The 15,956-nt window shown below is 44.2% G+C and overlaps 1 protein-coding gene across 1 annotated transcript in view; it reads right to left on the bottom strand.

Annotated features, from left to right (window-relative positions):
* Nucleotides 1–8,198: 8,198 nt before the first annotated feature.
* ASB18 (ankyrin repeat and SOCS box containing 18) overlaps nucleotides 8,199–15,956 on the bottom strand; it is a 37,571-nt gene continuing 29,813 nt past the window's right edge. Inside the window, exons 4-5 of the mRNA XM_048870112.2 lie at nucleotides 14,375–14,488; nucleotides 8,199–9,304 (exon numbers count right to left, since the gene is read on the bottom strand). Coding sequence (XP_048726069.1) covers nucleotides 9,119–9,304; nucleotides 14,375–14,488 — 300 coding nt within the window. The 3' untranslated portion in view covers nucleotides 8,199–9,118. The remainder of the gene's footprint in view (nucleotides 9,305–14,374; nucleotides 14,489–15,956) is intronic.

The following is a 15,956-nucleotide window of genomic DNA, read 5'->3' as shown; positions in this document are numbered from 1 at the left end:
TGTGCCAGGCCAATGTTTAATGATATGTAGTTTACATGTGATCACTAAGGACTTTAAAATAGGAAAGAGACACAAATAGTATCCTTTAGTCCTCAGGATTTCATTAGGAATTTTGCCTGACTGAAGATTGAAGGATTATACCTGCATTTTCACCACTTCACCATAATAGCACTGGCTACTCATCCGATGGGTATTTACTCCTGGGATGGCTCTGTTGTGATTTGCTATGCTCAGTTGGATATGGAGAAGTGTTTTTGGTGTCTAGCATGTGGCAGAATTCCTGCTTTATCCCCCTTCTTTCTCCTTAGCCACTTCCCTTTTGTGCTCAAAGGGCAAATCCTGCAGGCCTCACTCCTGGCAGTTTTGCCTGCATGAGGGAGGCAGGATTGGATTCTATGCAGAAGGCTGTGGAAGGCTGTTCTGCACTGATTTCTGCAGGGCTGATTGTGACCAAATCACAGTTACTGTGACAGGCCTGCTAATTATCCCCCTGTCAAGTGCAATCAGGCTGCTGCTCTTTGACACTGGGAGATCTCACAGCAGAATGTGACCCCCAAAGCAGGATCGCTGCAAAAACTCTTAACCAGCGTTACAAGAGTGAGCTGGGTATTTAATAGTGGGGGGTGTTGAGAGCCACTGAACTAAACTGTAAATCCTGTATATGCTGGAAACCACTTCATGCCAGGGGGGTGCAGTTCTCCCAACACTGCTAGTTCCAGCACCAATGCTCCCCATCAAACTGCTTGTCAGCCCCTTTGATTGAAATCTCTCTCTTTTTGTTCTTCAGGAAAAGAGAAAACATTCGATGCTTAATCCAATTAGCTCGTTTGCATGTTTCTCTTTAACTCATTTCAATCTAGTGACTATGCTTCAACAACTAGCTAATTTCTCCCGGATTGCTTTCCCTATTTGCATAGAAAGCATATCTATGAATTCTGTGCTCAGTGTTGTCTCTTTTGGGGAGGGTTGTAGGTTTCCTTCTTTACATGGCTCCTGGCTACTGTATACATATTGTTTTGTTATTTAATTCATACTTGCTGCCATAAAAGGAAACCATAGATGCTGATCTTAATGAAAAAGATTTAAAAGATTTTAAAAAAATCAGAGGATGGCAGAAAAATGAGAGATGGTTTGAATAATCTTGGTTTATGTTCTTACATTAATTAATTCCGATAATTTGCTGACCCAGATTTGGAAATATATTTCACTGGATTTTTGGAAAGCAGGAAAAGTAAAAATACTGTAAGAAAAGTAAAGCAGAGGTTAATAAACCTGTGGTTTGCAAAATTCTCTCTCTCTCCCTCTAGATATACCTACGAACACACGCAAATACACTCACTCCTTCATGGACTAGAGTTGAAGAATCTGCTGGTTTAAAATCCCGAATAAAAATCTAAAATATTCCCAGGTCAGGGGGGCACTGTCTCATTAAAACCACCATGGTCCTGAAACTGCAATGCAGACATTAAAGTGCAGTATTTTTCAATTAGAGCTGACGAATTCAATCAAAATTCCATAGATTAGGATGAAATGAGGCATGGGTCATTTACAGGGGAATTTAATTGCAGAGCCATTAGACAAATAGTATATTTGCCATTCTCACATTATCCATCATTTTAGACATCAATAGAAGGAACAGCATCTTTACTAATACTGCGGCACTTCCCAATCTCAGCCTGTAAACACTCCCTTTCCCCAGAGCTCCTGATTATATCTGATTTCATCTAAAGCCACGGGGGATTATAAATGTTCATGCAATCAGGTTCATTAGGACTCCGAAATCTCATTTCTGATTTGTATTGCTTTGTGGATCAGCCGCCTCAGTGCAGCTTGTGGAAAGCCTCTGCTTTTAAAATCAGACGGTATTTCATTACAACGGCCAGCTTGGGGGGTTAGCGTTTTACCCATTCAGCCCCAGGTAATTTTGTAAGTATATTTCCCCCCCGGAATTGAGGACCCGCTCCTGAACCCCAATGGGGATTGCTCCATTGCCTCCCGGGGGGCTGGATCGGGGCCCTGTTCAGTCGTGCGGATGTGGTTGAAAGGCTAACAGCGCCAGTAGTTTAAGTAAAGCAAACTACACCCCCCCCCCCCGCCACAATGCAAATCTAGGACAGGACAATGGGACACTCTATGTCCAAGGGGGGGGGGGGGTCTTGCCAGATCCAGTTTAGCACTTGGGTGGGGGTGGCGGGGAGGGGTCTTGCATTTCAGTGCCATCGGGCTCCTGCCTGGGCCAACAAGGCGAGATTTGTTGTGTCTGTGAGGTCAGCTCGCTGGTTGTCGTGTCCGGAGCCACTCGCTGGGAATGGGCCAGAATCCGCCCCCACCAGGTTAAAACCCCGAGTCACCCTGGAAGTAAGAGTTGGCCAAGATGGCCTTGCAACTCGCTGTTCCTCCTAAATGTGCTGGGTGATCAGAAGACACACGGAGACCGTCGCTGGGTGGATTCCCAAGCCCTGAATAGATCTTATTTAGACGAGTTGGGTTTTAACGTTTCCTGGCAGCGTCTCACGATTGAAATCTACCGTGTGATTGCCAAACCCTTCAAGGCTCCCTTCTCGCTGCTACTGAGTCAGCCCCACGCCGTCTCTTCTGAGGGTTTGCCTATGTTTCTCGTTGCAAGGCACACACTGGGTAAGCAACTCGTGCAAAGAGAGGGGGAGACGTGTTAAGGTCACTGACATTTCATCCATAATAGCAGCTTAATACTAACTGCATCTCATAAAACACACGAGCATTCAGAGTAAAAAAAAATCCACACACACACACACCGCCCGAAAAAGCCTCATTTTACCCAAACGTATTGTGTGCTCATTGCTGGGTTAGCTGCCTCAGTAACTTAATTGGAATGAAACGTGAAAAATGTGTCATTTCTGAAGAATTTATGCATCACTTCCTAGAAATCTCATTGTGTTAACTAGCAGCCTACTGTGTTCTGTTTAGCAGTCATCATCGCATTTTTATGTGTCTCTGTATTATAAGTTAATGTGACCTCCTGTCTTTAGCTGATGAAAAAACGGATCCCTTCCCACAACATCTGCATCAAAACCAGGGGCTGGTAGGAAAATACTGAAATGTGCATTTCAAAATGTTCCGAGGAAACTTGCTAACTTTGCTCAGAGATGGAGAACAAAATATGTACAGAAAACTGCCTAACTACGCAGAGAGTTAAAAACCACTGCATTTAGCATAGGCAACAGCCGATGCTGCATTTCCAATCCTGTTTATTGCTTACAAATTACGTTACAAAAGAAATTTACTCTGTTTATTGGAGTGCTTAAGCAAACACTTTTAAAATGGCAGAGGCATTGAAATGCCCGATCTCAAAAAATGACGCCTGCAAACCCTAGGTACTTACCGCCCCAGGGTTAAGTGTATAATTCTGCTAAAGGCCTGGTTGAACACACGCTCGGGAATGGTGCTGTCATTATAACATCGTGATACAGAGAGGCGGCTTAGCCCTGCATTTATGTGCAAACTCATAACCTAGACAATGGTCGTGATTAATACGGAGAAGGCACGGCCACAATCCAATAATCAATATTTTAATGACTGAAGCTCTCTGGTCTTGGGCTGGGGAGGACAGGCCTATATTCTACTCGAGCCACACAAGGCTGCTATGTTCCCTTAAGGAGAACAATCCGCTCCCCACGCCAAACGCCTTAATTCGGATGACACGCAGGTAAAGACCACCAGCCAGGCTAATCGTGCGACTGTCGTGCGTATGGCGCCACCTGGAGGATGCAGGGAAGATGCCGTCAAACCATACAGCAATCAGCAATTTCACTCGATTTAGAAAGCTGGGTTATGCTGTTCTGGATGTCGGCTCCTCTTAGATATTTTGCAGTGGCTGTGGATGCATGTAGATCTGAGGCTGACACGGGTCTCCTGTTCTATACCTGGATTGGCAATGACTACACAGGAAGAGATATTTAAAGAGAGTGAGGTGGGAACCTATTGGGTTCTGGATGTACTGGTCAATCAGGATAGGAGAACATTGATAATAAGACAGGGGGCTTGAAATAAACTAGAATAAGTCATGGGCCATGCAAATCTCCTTTTTCCTTGCTAAGGCCATATTTCTTATCTGTGAAGGCCAGTTGACCTTCTCATTATACGTTCTGGTGGCTTATACACTGGGCTGCCAATTTACTACCTTGTCCTGTGCTTTCATTCTGAAATATGTGTTGAACACTACACTCAAATATGTACTGTTTTATTGAGTATGCCCCTCTGAGAAGTTGCCATGCTAATTATGTTAAAAAGCGCCAGTAGGATATGTGACTGCTACAGTGAAACTGTTTTTCTTCTATATGCAACCGTGCAGATGGAATATGAAAAATAAGATGGGGTGAAAACCAGCCCTATCTTTGCTGGCTTGGATACAATGGTACTCAGCTCTGAAACCCCTTATACCCAACCTCCCCTAGCCCCCAGATAAACCCAGCCCAAAACAAAAAACAAACACCCCCCCCCCGAAACAATCAACCTTTAAAAAAGGTTAATGAAATCTTACAAATCAAAAACAAACACTCTCCACCAGACAGAGTTTTTACCTTTAATAGGGTGCCAGAGACTTCATGAAGTCCACCACAGACTTTAGGATTGCTATAGATTTTACATGAAAAGGTGCTCAGATAGAATGGTGATGGGCAGCAGTATAGGCGATGCCTGTTGAAGTTATGGATGCTTATGAATTGCTGGGAGTATGGGCTTACAGACAATCGCATGTTTAAGTACTTCGCAAAATCTGGGCATAATTCCTGTTGTCATTCCATTCTCTTGTGCATATATGCTACTGGCAACAGCCCCAGCTATTATCTAAGCCTTCAAGTGTGGAGCAGAATTTTGGTAATAGGGGTCTCTTCAGTCTAGCAAACAAAGGTATAACAAAAAGAAAAGGAGGACTTGTGGCACCTTAGAGACTAACCAATTTATTTGAGCATAAGCTGTAGCTCACGAAAGCTCATGCTCAAATAAATTGGTTAGTCTCTAAGGTGCCACAAGTACTCCTTTTCTTTTTGCGAATACAGACTAACACGGCTGCTACTCTGAAAGGTATAACAAGATCCAATGTCTGGGAATTGAAGCTACACAACTTCAGACTTAAAATAACAAGCATGTTGGGGCCAAATCAGAAAGGCTACAACGCACTATGAGTTATGTCTAGCAAGGGACATAGAAGGCAATAAAAATAAGTTCTTTAAATACATTAGGAGCAAGAGAAAGATGAAGGAAAGTGGAGACCTTCTACACAGTGGGGAAGGAGCGCTAATAAGACTGATGACACCAAGAAACCGGAGATGTTTAATGTCTACTTTGCTTCACTAAAAAGGTTGACGGTAACCAGATACTCAACACAACTAATACTGTATTAACAACAAAGGAGAAGGAATGCAAGTCAAAATAGGGAAAGAACAGGTTAAAGAAAGAATGCATTCAAATTGGCAGGGCCTGATGAAATTCATCCTAGGGTACGTCAGGCACTAGCTTTAGCAATCTTGGAACAGTACCTATCTTCAAAAAGGGGAACAAAGAGGACCCAGGGAAGTATAGACCAGTCAGCCTAACTTTGCTACTTGGAAAGATACTGGAAAAATTGTTAAATAATCAATTTGTAAACACCTAGAGGATAATAGGGTTACAAGGAATAGCAGGCATGGAATTGTCAAGAACAAATCATACCAAACCAGCCTAATTTCCTTCTTTCACAGGGTTATTGGCCTAGTGGATGGGGGGAAGCAGTAGATATAATATATCCTGACTTTTAGTAAGGTATTTGACAAAGTCCCATAGGACATTCTCATAAACAGACTCGGGAAATTTGATCTAGATGAAATTATTATAAGATGATCACAGAACTGGTTGAAAGACTGTACTCAAAGAGTAATTATCAATGGTTTGCTGTCAAACTGGGAGGACATATCTAGTGGGGTCGTGCAGAGGTCAGTACTATTCAGTATTTTAATTAATGACTTGGACAATGGTGTGGAGAGCATGCTTATAAAATTTGCAGATGATACCAAGATGGGAGGGGTTGTGAGCATTTTAGAGGACAGGATTAGACTTCAAAATGACTTTGACAAATTGGTGAATTGGTCTGATTTCACCAAGATGAGAGTCAATAAAGACAAGTGCAGAGTGCTTCACTTCAGAAGGAAAAAATCAAATGCACAACTACAAAATGGGGAATAACTGGCTAGGTGGTAGTATTGTTGACAAGGATCTGAGGGTTATAGTGGATCAAAATATAAATTGAATATGAGTCAACAATGTGATGCAGTTGCAAAAAAGGCTAAAATTCTGGGGTGTATTAACAGGAGTATTGTATGTAAGATACCAGAGGTAATTGTTCTGCTCTACTTAGCACTGGTGAGGCCTTAGCTGTGTCCAATTCTGGGTGACGCACTTTAGGAAAGATGTGGACAAATGGGAGAGAGTCCAGAGGAAGCAACAAAAATGATAAAAGGTTTAGAAAAACCCGACCTATGAGGACAGATTAAAAAACCTGGGCATGTTTAGTCTTGAGAAATGAAGACTAAGGGGGACCTGATTCAAATATGTGAAGGGCTGTTATAAAGAGGACGGTGATCAATTGTTCTCCATGACCAATGAAGGTAGGACAAGAAATAATGGGCTTAATTTGCAGCCAGGGAGATTTAGATTTGATATTAGCAAAAGCATTTTATCTCTAAGGGAGTTAAGCTCTGGAACAGGCTTCCAAGGGAGGTTGTGGTATCTCCCCATCAGGGAAGTTTTGAAGAACAGGTTGGACAAACACCTGCCAGTGATGATCTAGGTTTACTTGGTCCTGCCTCAGCACAGGGGACTGGACTTGATGACTTCTTGAGGTCCCTTCCAGCCTGACATTTCTATGATTCTATAAGGCAGTGGTTCCCAAACTTGTTCCGCCACTTGGGCAGGGAAAGCCCCTGGCGGGCCGGGCCAGTTTGTTTACCCGCCGCGTCCACAGGTTCGGCGGATCGCGGCTCCCAGTGGCTGTGGTTCGCGGCGCCAGGCCAATGGGAGCTGCTGGAAGTGGTGGCCAGTATGTCCCTCACCCCACGCCGCTTCCAGGAGCTCCCATTGGCCTGGAGCAGCGAACCACAGGCACTGGGAGCCGCGATCAGCCAAACCTGCGGATGCAGCAGGTAAACAAACCAGCCCGACCTGCCAGGGGCTTTCCCTGCACAAGCGGCGGAACAAGTTTGGGAACCACTGCTATAAGGCATTAGTTTTTAACAGTTAGGGTAATTAACCACTGACCAACTTACCATGGGTTGTGGTGAATTCTCTGTCACTGGAAGTCTTTAACTCAAGACTCAAGATTGGATATTTTTCTAGAAGACATGCTGTAGGCAAACTGGAATTAATTCTGGCAAGTCCTCTGGCCTGTGTTATACAGGAGGTTGGACTAGATGATCACAATGATCCCTTCTGGCCTTGGAATCTCTGAGTTTATCCCCATTTACTGGGTAAAATCCTAGCCCTACAGAAATCAGTGGGAGTTTTTGGCCATTGATGGCAATGAGGCCAGGATTTCACCTACACCTACCTATTTGCTGTAGGCTGGGATGCTTTTGAAAGGAGCCTAAGGGAGGTTAGTGCCCAGTTCCCATTGGCAGACATGAAATAGTGAAACTCATTGGGAGCTGGACACCTGGCTGTCCTTTGAAAATCCCCGCTCCAGTGCCTGAATGTAAGAGGGTTAAGGAGAGGGCAACGGCCATTAGTCTAACGCTCCATGTTTTGGTCAGAACACTATTGTTTTAAATTTGTATTAAATAGATTTAGAAAGGATCCTAAACGTCTTCCCTTAATTTTCAAACAAACACTCCCCAGCTGTCCTGCATTAGTCCATACCAGCATGATCGGAGGGGCCTCGACATGTGATTAGGCTCAGTACATCGTGACACATGCTCAGAGCAGAGCTGCACTCATATGTGGTGCCAAGAGCATCTTTGGAGATACTGCAAGCTGCTTGTGGTAGGATGGAGCAATTTTAATATAGGAATCAAAGAAAAAGTTTGTGTGTATGTAGAGTAGCCAGCTTTCAGCCACAGCCTGGTCTTTAAAGGACAATTAAAATGCTAATAGGGTTTGGTCTCTATTTAGGCTTGGAAGAATTAGATTTTTATTGGCAAATGTCAGTAAATGCTGATTTCACCATACACACACAAAGTGATGAAAAAATATTTCCATTGATAATAATCAAAATTTACAGATAGGCAAAGACAGACAAATGTTGCTTGAGAACTTATTAGAGTCAAAGTCCAGCAATTTAGAGTTTAGAGTTAGGCTTGTTACAAATGGACTAGCAAATGAATAGTAAAAGTAGGGGTGATTTCCTGATTTAAGGCTTTGTATATTTTGACATGTGATGTTGACAGTTTGTGCTTGAGTGGCTTATAATGCTTTGACTTTTTGAATGTTAACAGCCACTGTCATTAATTAATTGTCTGCCCCCACCTAATTTCCTGCAACTTTGAAAATTTTAATTGATAAAAAATGCTTAAAGTCCATAAATTGGTTAACCATGAAAATTTACATATATAAAATCTAAAAAGACGCTCAAAAATAAATACTGATATTATCTATCAAAATGATTTAAAAAAATAGAATTCTGCCAAGCCTTTCTATATTATAGGTTATCCTCATCAGTTTGAGCATTCTGCCAAAGGTTACAACAGTGACTCTATTAAGGGCCAAATTTGGCTCTCTTTACTCCTGGGAGTGATACCACTGAAATCATTAGGAGTGCACATGGGTTAGATCCTGCTGATGCTTACACCCATTTAACACTATGCATATGCGTCATCTCATTGACTTCAATTAAGTTTTTGTAACACGTACTACTCATGTCTGTAATATGCTTATAATAGCGATTACTCATTTGTTAACCCGTCATAGACTGTTAATAAGTATAACCTGAACATATAATGTGATTAAAAAACATTCCATACAAATTTTCAACTGAAAGCAAATTTTTAAGTTACAGTGTAAATCCCTGAAAAACAATTATTTATAATGGAAATGACAGATCTGTAATTCTAAAGGCACACACAAAATATACTGTGATATACTACTGAGGATCAGTTAGTAAAAGGACAGCACTTCAAACCAGTATTCCTTCAGGTTCCAGCAGCAGGTAGTTTTGTAGGGGTTTGGGCACAGGCAATAAGGGGATAAGGTAGTGGCATTTGATGCCAAACTTTTTCCGAATGGCACAACGGCACAAATGTTGCAGACCCCGAGGTGTGCATGACAGCATGAAAAAGGATTCGTAAAAGGGCAGATGCATCTGTAAAGCAAGAGAGAGTAAACCTTGAATTCAGTTTTTGGATAAGCTAGATAAAACAGAGAATTTTCAAACTGAAAATCAATAGCATGATTAGATTAAGTAAGGTAACATCATTACTGAAACTTGTTCGCATGTTAAGAAGTTTAGGTACTGGTAGGATTCTCTGAGATGAAACACACCTACAAAAGTAATTCCCATCAGAAAGGACACACAAAATTTCTGCAGGTACAACACCTCATTGTGGAAAACAGTTTTATTTTTTTGTGATTTTAAATAGACTTGACAGCAGAATTCTTCATAAAGCATTAGCATGCTGACTCGAAGTATAGGAGGCATGGAGCTTCTAAGATGGCTGCTTAATCCTTGGTAGAAACAACTGCAGAACGCACAGAGAACAGCCCTTATATGCCAGCTTTCTTTTTCTTTCCAAGTGTGGCTGGGGTAGATCTACGAGGATCAAAGGATGTAGCAACAATCAACGACTGCCACTGTAGTGCTCATTGCTGCCTATATGCTGCCATCCACCAGTTGTAAACACACAAGGGTGAGATTTTAGCTGGGCTGAAGCCTGGTCTCCCTGTCTAACAATTTGATGTGCCCCCAGAAAAGGAAGGGGTGGAGATTTTAAATGTTGTAGCCCTAGGGCTTCGAAGGAGTTTGGTGCCCAGAGCCCATTGACTTTGTGGGGCAAGGCTGGGGGTTTTCAAAAGATTGACAAAGGCCAGGATTGTGCTTTGTAAACCCCAGCCTTATCCCACAGCAGCTAGCTTGGTTCTTATGACCCGAGGACACAGAAACCACAGGCCTGAAATTGGTGAGCTAAGCAGCAACTCTGTTAGTGGAAGGAAGCAACAGAAATAGGGGGCGACGTACTGTATCCATTCAAAGCAGTTCACAACTACACCAACCAACAAAAGATAGATCTCTGCTGTGGTTACAGGAGCAGTGCAGAGACTGAATGCTGCCATAAGGAGGCAGCTGATGATTGACCTGGTATGGGGCATTATGCCAGCCCCTTCTTGCCTCCTTAAAAACGAGGAGTCTGGTGGCACCTTAAAGACTAACAGATTTATTTGGGCATAAGCTTTCATGGGTAAAAAACCCACTTCTTTGGATGCATGAAATACCCATGAAAGCTTATGCCCAAATAAATCTGTTAGTCTTTAAGGTCCCACCGGTCTCCTTGTTGTTTTTAAGGATACAGACTAACATGGCTACCCCTCTGATACTTGCCTCCTTAGGCAGGGGGCATATTGGGGCTGGCTAGGAGTAGGGAGGGGGGTTCCAGGTAATAGGAGACATGATGGGGACTAGAGAGGGGGGAATCAGAGTGCAGTATGCTTCATTGAGCTCTGGCTGAAGGAACAGTCCCTAGGGAACAATACTGGCTGGTGCTAGCTAGAGCTAGAGCTGTGCAGTGGCTTTCCGGGACTGGGACGGGTGTAACAGTAGCTTAGAGCCACTCTTGCCTTCCTTCCCTGACCTATGCCAAGTGTGAACTCGGAATATTTGAGGACTGACCCACGGTCGCAGGCCTGAGCGGGGAGAGGGGATGAGAGCACATCTAAGGGTAAATCGGAGGTTTGATTGGAGCATGGGTAGGAATACCTGGGTGAGCTTTAATCTAGCTAGCGTGGCAAAAATAGTGGCAGTGAAGATGTGGTGGCACATGAGTACATATTCAGGGTCCCTGGGCAGGCATGTACAGATCACACTGTTGCATCTGCACTCATATGCCTTGACTTCATGGGTGATGGAGCACCCACGGGGAAAAATGGTGGGTGATGGAGCACCCAGGGAGAAAAATGGTGGGTGCTGAGCACCCACTGGCAGCCCCCCATCAGCTCTCCTCCACCCCCACCCAAGTGCCTACTGACCACCGTGGGCCCCACAGATCAGCACCTCCCCCTCCCTCCCCGCGCCTCCCTCCCACTGCAATCAGCTGTTTCGCGGTGTGCAGGAGGCGGGGGGGGGGAGGAGGAGGAAGGAGTGAGGATGGGACACACTCAGGGGGGGAGGTGGAGTGGGGCAGGAAGAGGTGGTACAGGGTTGGAGTGGGGGTAGGGGTGTGGCATTGAGGGAAGGGGTGGAGTGGGGGCGGGGCCTGGGACATAGCCAGGGGTCGAGCACCCCCTGGCACAATGAAAAGTCAATGCCTGTGTCTACACTGCTGTTTTTATCCCTGCTAGCTAGATCGAATCTGGTGTGGGTATCCCTAGCTGAACTGCAATATCATCTTAGACTGTAATGTAGACGTTCCCTGAGGAGATAGAGCAGGAGGGAGGGTTGCCCTGTGATTAAGGCTGCAGCCTGGAGACCGGGATTGTGTTCCCAGCTCTGCCATGGACTCCTTGTGAGACCCTGGGTGACTCCCTTACAGTCCCTATGTCTCAGTTCCCTCTCTGTTGTGAGGCTAGCTGCATTAAAGATTGTGTGGTGCTCAGATGCTATAATAGCCACTCAGATATAGCTATCATAGATATCAAGGTCAGAAGGGACCATCATGATCATCTAGTCTGACCTCCTGAACAATGCAGGCCACAGAATCTCACCCACCCACTCCTGCGATAAACCTCTCACCTATGTCTGAGGTATTGAAGTCCTCAAATCATGGTTTAAAGACTTCAAGGTGCAGAGAATCCTCCGGCAAGTGACCCGTGCCCCATGCTACAGAGGAAGGCAAAAAACCTCCAGGGCCTCTTCCAATCTGCCCTGGAGGAAAATTCATTCCTGACCCCATATATGGCGATCAGCTGACCCCTGAGCATGTGGGCAAGATTCACCAGCCAGATACCCAGGAAAGAATTCTCTGTAGTAACTCAGATCCCACCCCATCTAACATCCCATCACAGGCCATTGGGCCTATTTACCATGATTATTTAAAGAACAATTAATTGCCAAAATCTTGTTATCCCATCATATCATCTCCTCCATAAACTTGTCATCCCAAGACCATATGCCAGAGATTGCTTGTGCAAACTATCTAGAACTATAGCAGGGTTCAAGAAAGAACTAGCTAAGTTCATGGAGGATAGGTCCATCAATGGCTATTAGCCAGGATGGGCAGGGATGCAAAACCATGCTCTGAAGTGTCCCTAGCCTCTGCTAGAAGCTGGGAACGGGAAACTGGGATTTCACTTGATGATGACCTGTTCTGTTCATTCCCTATGGGGCACCTGGCATTGGCCACTGTTGGATGACAGGATACTGGGCTAGATGGACCTTTGGTCTGACCCAGTATGGCCACTCTTATGTTCTTATCTAGGGATCATGGTGCCATGAGTTCCTGTATACCAATGCTGCAAAGGTGCCATAATCATCTCATGTTCTAACAGGGTCTCTGCCATCTTCACTCTTCAGTATTTCATCTTTTCAGTGTTCTCTCACAAATCTCACCAGGAAGGGACAACCTCATTTCTAGAAACAGCAGCAAAAAGGCTCACACTGAATTCTTCCTGAACTTCTAAATTTTGTTGAGTGAATCCAGCACGTATGAAAGGGACAGGCTTGACCAGACTCCTCTGTATGTCCACGGCAGAGAGACAGCACTAGAAGTGCACGTGCTTCCCCCACTCTTCACACTAACGTAACCTCAGCTGGGACCTGGAGGAATCTCTCCTAGGAACGAGATTGTCGTTCAGATTTCAGTCCTTGGCTTCCCTGCTACATAAAGCCAAACGGTTTCATGATGGGGAAACCTGCATACTAGTAGCGGGCTTGAGACCATCTAATTATTTCACAGACAGGCATCAGAGGGTAACAACTTTTGATCACTATTAATTTTATTATAGGTATGCCTGGCAAGGGTCCTGTGGAAAAAAATAGAATGTAATGAAGACTATCATAATGCATATGTCCAAGAGGGGTTGAGTTAAAGTTGCCAGGCATTGCCTAACTATTGAATGCTTGCCTTTGCAATGTTCCTTTAATGTAGGGGTTTTGTGTGTGCAATTATTTCTAGTACAGTAATGCTTAGAGATGCAGACCAAAACTGGGACCTCATTGGGCTCGGTACTGTACAAACATATGGTAAAGAGACAGTCCTCACTCCATAGCATTTACAATCTAACTAGACAAGGGGTGGGAAGGGACAGAGTGGCTCGTGCAAGGTCCCGCAGCAGGTCAGTGGCACAGCCAGTCTCCTGAGTCCTAGGTAAGTGCCACACCCATTGTACCATGCTGCCTCCAGCTTGGATCGGAGGTAGATCTGACCTAGAGGACTCAGTGTATTCCCCTTTACCCTCAGCTATTCACTGCCACTCCATTATTTTTGTTACTTTCCAACATTTAAAAAAACCAAACAAATGAAAACTAAAGCTATTCTGACCCTCTCTCTTAAAACTGACATTTAGCTAAAAAGGACAGGATTTGTACAGACTCTCAATATGGAGAAAACTGGAAAGAACATTCAAAACAAGCGGTTGGTTGTTGGCCCTTTTGATTGTAACTTTGTATGGTTGGATTTGCACTGTCCATCGCCACTCATTCCTGTGTCATCAGTGCAGGACTTGCAGGGAAGTGATGTCACAAATGCACGTATTAGTTACCACATTGGGCTTTATTGTGCTCTCATGCTGGTGTAAATCAGGAGTAACGCTTTTTGAACTGATGGCGTTAATCCAGTGTAAAACTGAAGAGATGAAATTTAGGTCTGTTCTATATAAAATGTTCCCAGAGTAAACATTCTTTTTTTAAGGTCAGTTTTAACAAAGTTTAATATTCATTTTGGAGTTGCTCCTTTCCATTTGTGCCATCCACTGGAAACTGTACTTGCCCTTGATACCATTTGGCTATTTTCATTTTTAGAGCAGGATCCTAAGCTACTGGGTGCAAAGCAGGGGCTCGATTTTTCACTGCCTTGCACCTTATCTGGTTATTTACATCTGTGCAGGGTAGGTGTAAGAGGCAACCATTCTGATGGTGGGAGTGGTGTGGGAAGGAACCTGCAGTGCTCAAGGTCTCATGATGGCACGGCCTCAGGCACTGTGAGATATGAACTCATGTCTTAGGAGGCAAAACTGTGCCACTGGCTATATGCCTATCTAAGAAACCAGCCCACAGCTTTCCTACCTGAAATATCTCCTCTGGAATAGCCTCCCGCCACTGCTCGGAGATGGGGACTTGAGAGTAGGAATTGAAGAGGATTTCAATGATCTCTGGCACAGATGCACAAGACCTCAGCACCTAGAAGAACAAATGTAGAGGTGATGTTGTGAGGTTTCACTGGGGGTCCTGTACACGCAGTGCCGAAACTCTTAAAAATCCCAACTGGGACGACTGGAGGTTTCACTTTTCATCATGTCACTAGATGAAAGGATCAGAGGTTCCACCAATGACAGCCTAATTATCTGTGTAAACCACTTAGCCAAGGCACTTGGGAATGGTGCACACAACATTAAAAGAAGAAGTTCTGCTCTGTAGCAAGTCCCTAAATCTCCTTCATATGCAAAAATCATTGGAAGGCTTGCTTTTATTGTGAGGTTATTTTCACTGGATGCACCAGTTGCTTTTTCAACGAGAAGTCCTTGTGGTACCTTAGAGACTCAGATTTATTTGGGCATAAGCCTACATAAGCCTTGTGGGCTAGAACACGCTCATCAGAACCCATGAAAGCTTATGCCCAAAGAATAAGAGTCTCTAAGGTGCCACAAGGACTCCTCGTTGTTTTTGCTGGTACAGACTAACATGGCTGCCACTCTGAAACCATTTGCTTTTTGGTTACACTCTTTGCTTGTACATAAGCCAAGATAATATTTTCTTTATGGTTTGAGGTAAAAATCAATGAAATGCAAAGCAATAGCAAGATACTTTGATGACAAAAATAACAAGTTGATATGCCGTGGCTCTGTGATAGATTAGATAGATTGGGCACTCTGTTTCTCAGCCTCCACAACAGAGCTAGTTTCAGCCTATCCTAACCCTTTCCCCCTTACCCTCCTATAGACTTCATACACCCATCACCACAAAGCAGTTCATTCACATTTTAATGTTCATTACTCCAGGCAGCATGATCCCAGTGAAAGGTTCCCCCCTCTCAAATCAGATTGAATTTGAGCACGTTCAGAGGCCATCAAAAAGTCAAAGCAAAGCACTCTGGGTAAAAATTTTAAGAAGTGTCTAGATGACTGAGGTGTCTAAGGCCAATGAAACATTCTCAGCAGGATAGGAACCTCTCTGATCACTGAAATAAGTTTCCAGCATGTATTTAATTAACACAAACATGGAGGGCAATAAGCCCCTGCACTTTTGAAAACTTTACCCTCTGTCTGCATGTGACCAACATTGCTCATTAAAATGTGATTTAAAGCCAAATGATGTGTGACGTTAAGGGCCTGATCCTGAGAGACACACAGCGCCTCTCAAGGTCAGGCCCCAAATGAGGTGGCAAAAAATATACAGGGTGTGATTCACTGCTGTGTGACTTAGACTATGTCTACACCGCGCACCTTTCAGTGACACGGCTGTGCTGCAGCCATGCCGCTAAAAGGCGTGCAGTGCAGCTGCTGTTTGTCGGCTGGAGAGCGCTGTTCACACCGATGCTTTTCATCAGCAAAACTTTTGTCGTTCGGGGGGGGGTGTTTTTTCACACCCCTGACTGACAAAAAGTTTGGTTGTTCACGTTCCAGTGTAGACAAAGCCTTAGTGGAGGCAC

Source organism: Caretta caretta, chromosome 11 (genome assembly GCF_965140235.1).
Source record: "Caretta caretta isolate rCarCar2 chromosome 11, rCarCar1.hap1, whole genome shotgun sequence".
NCBI lineage: Eukaryota > Metazoa > Chordata > Testudines > Cheloniidae > Caretta > Caretta caretta.
Note: the sequence above shows the minus strand (reverse complement) of the source record. Positions and strands in the feature narration are given on the sequence as shown.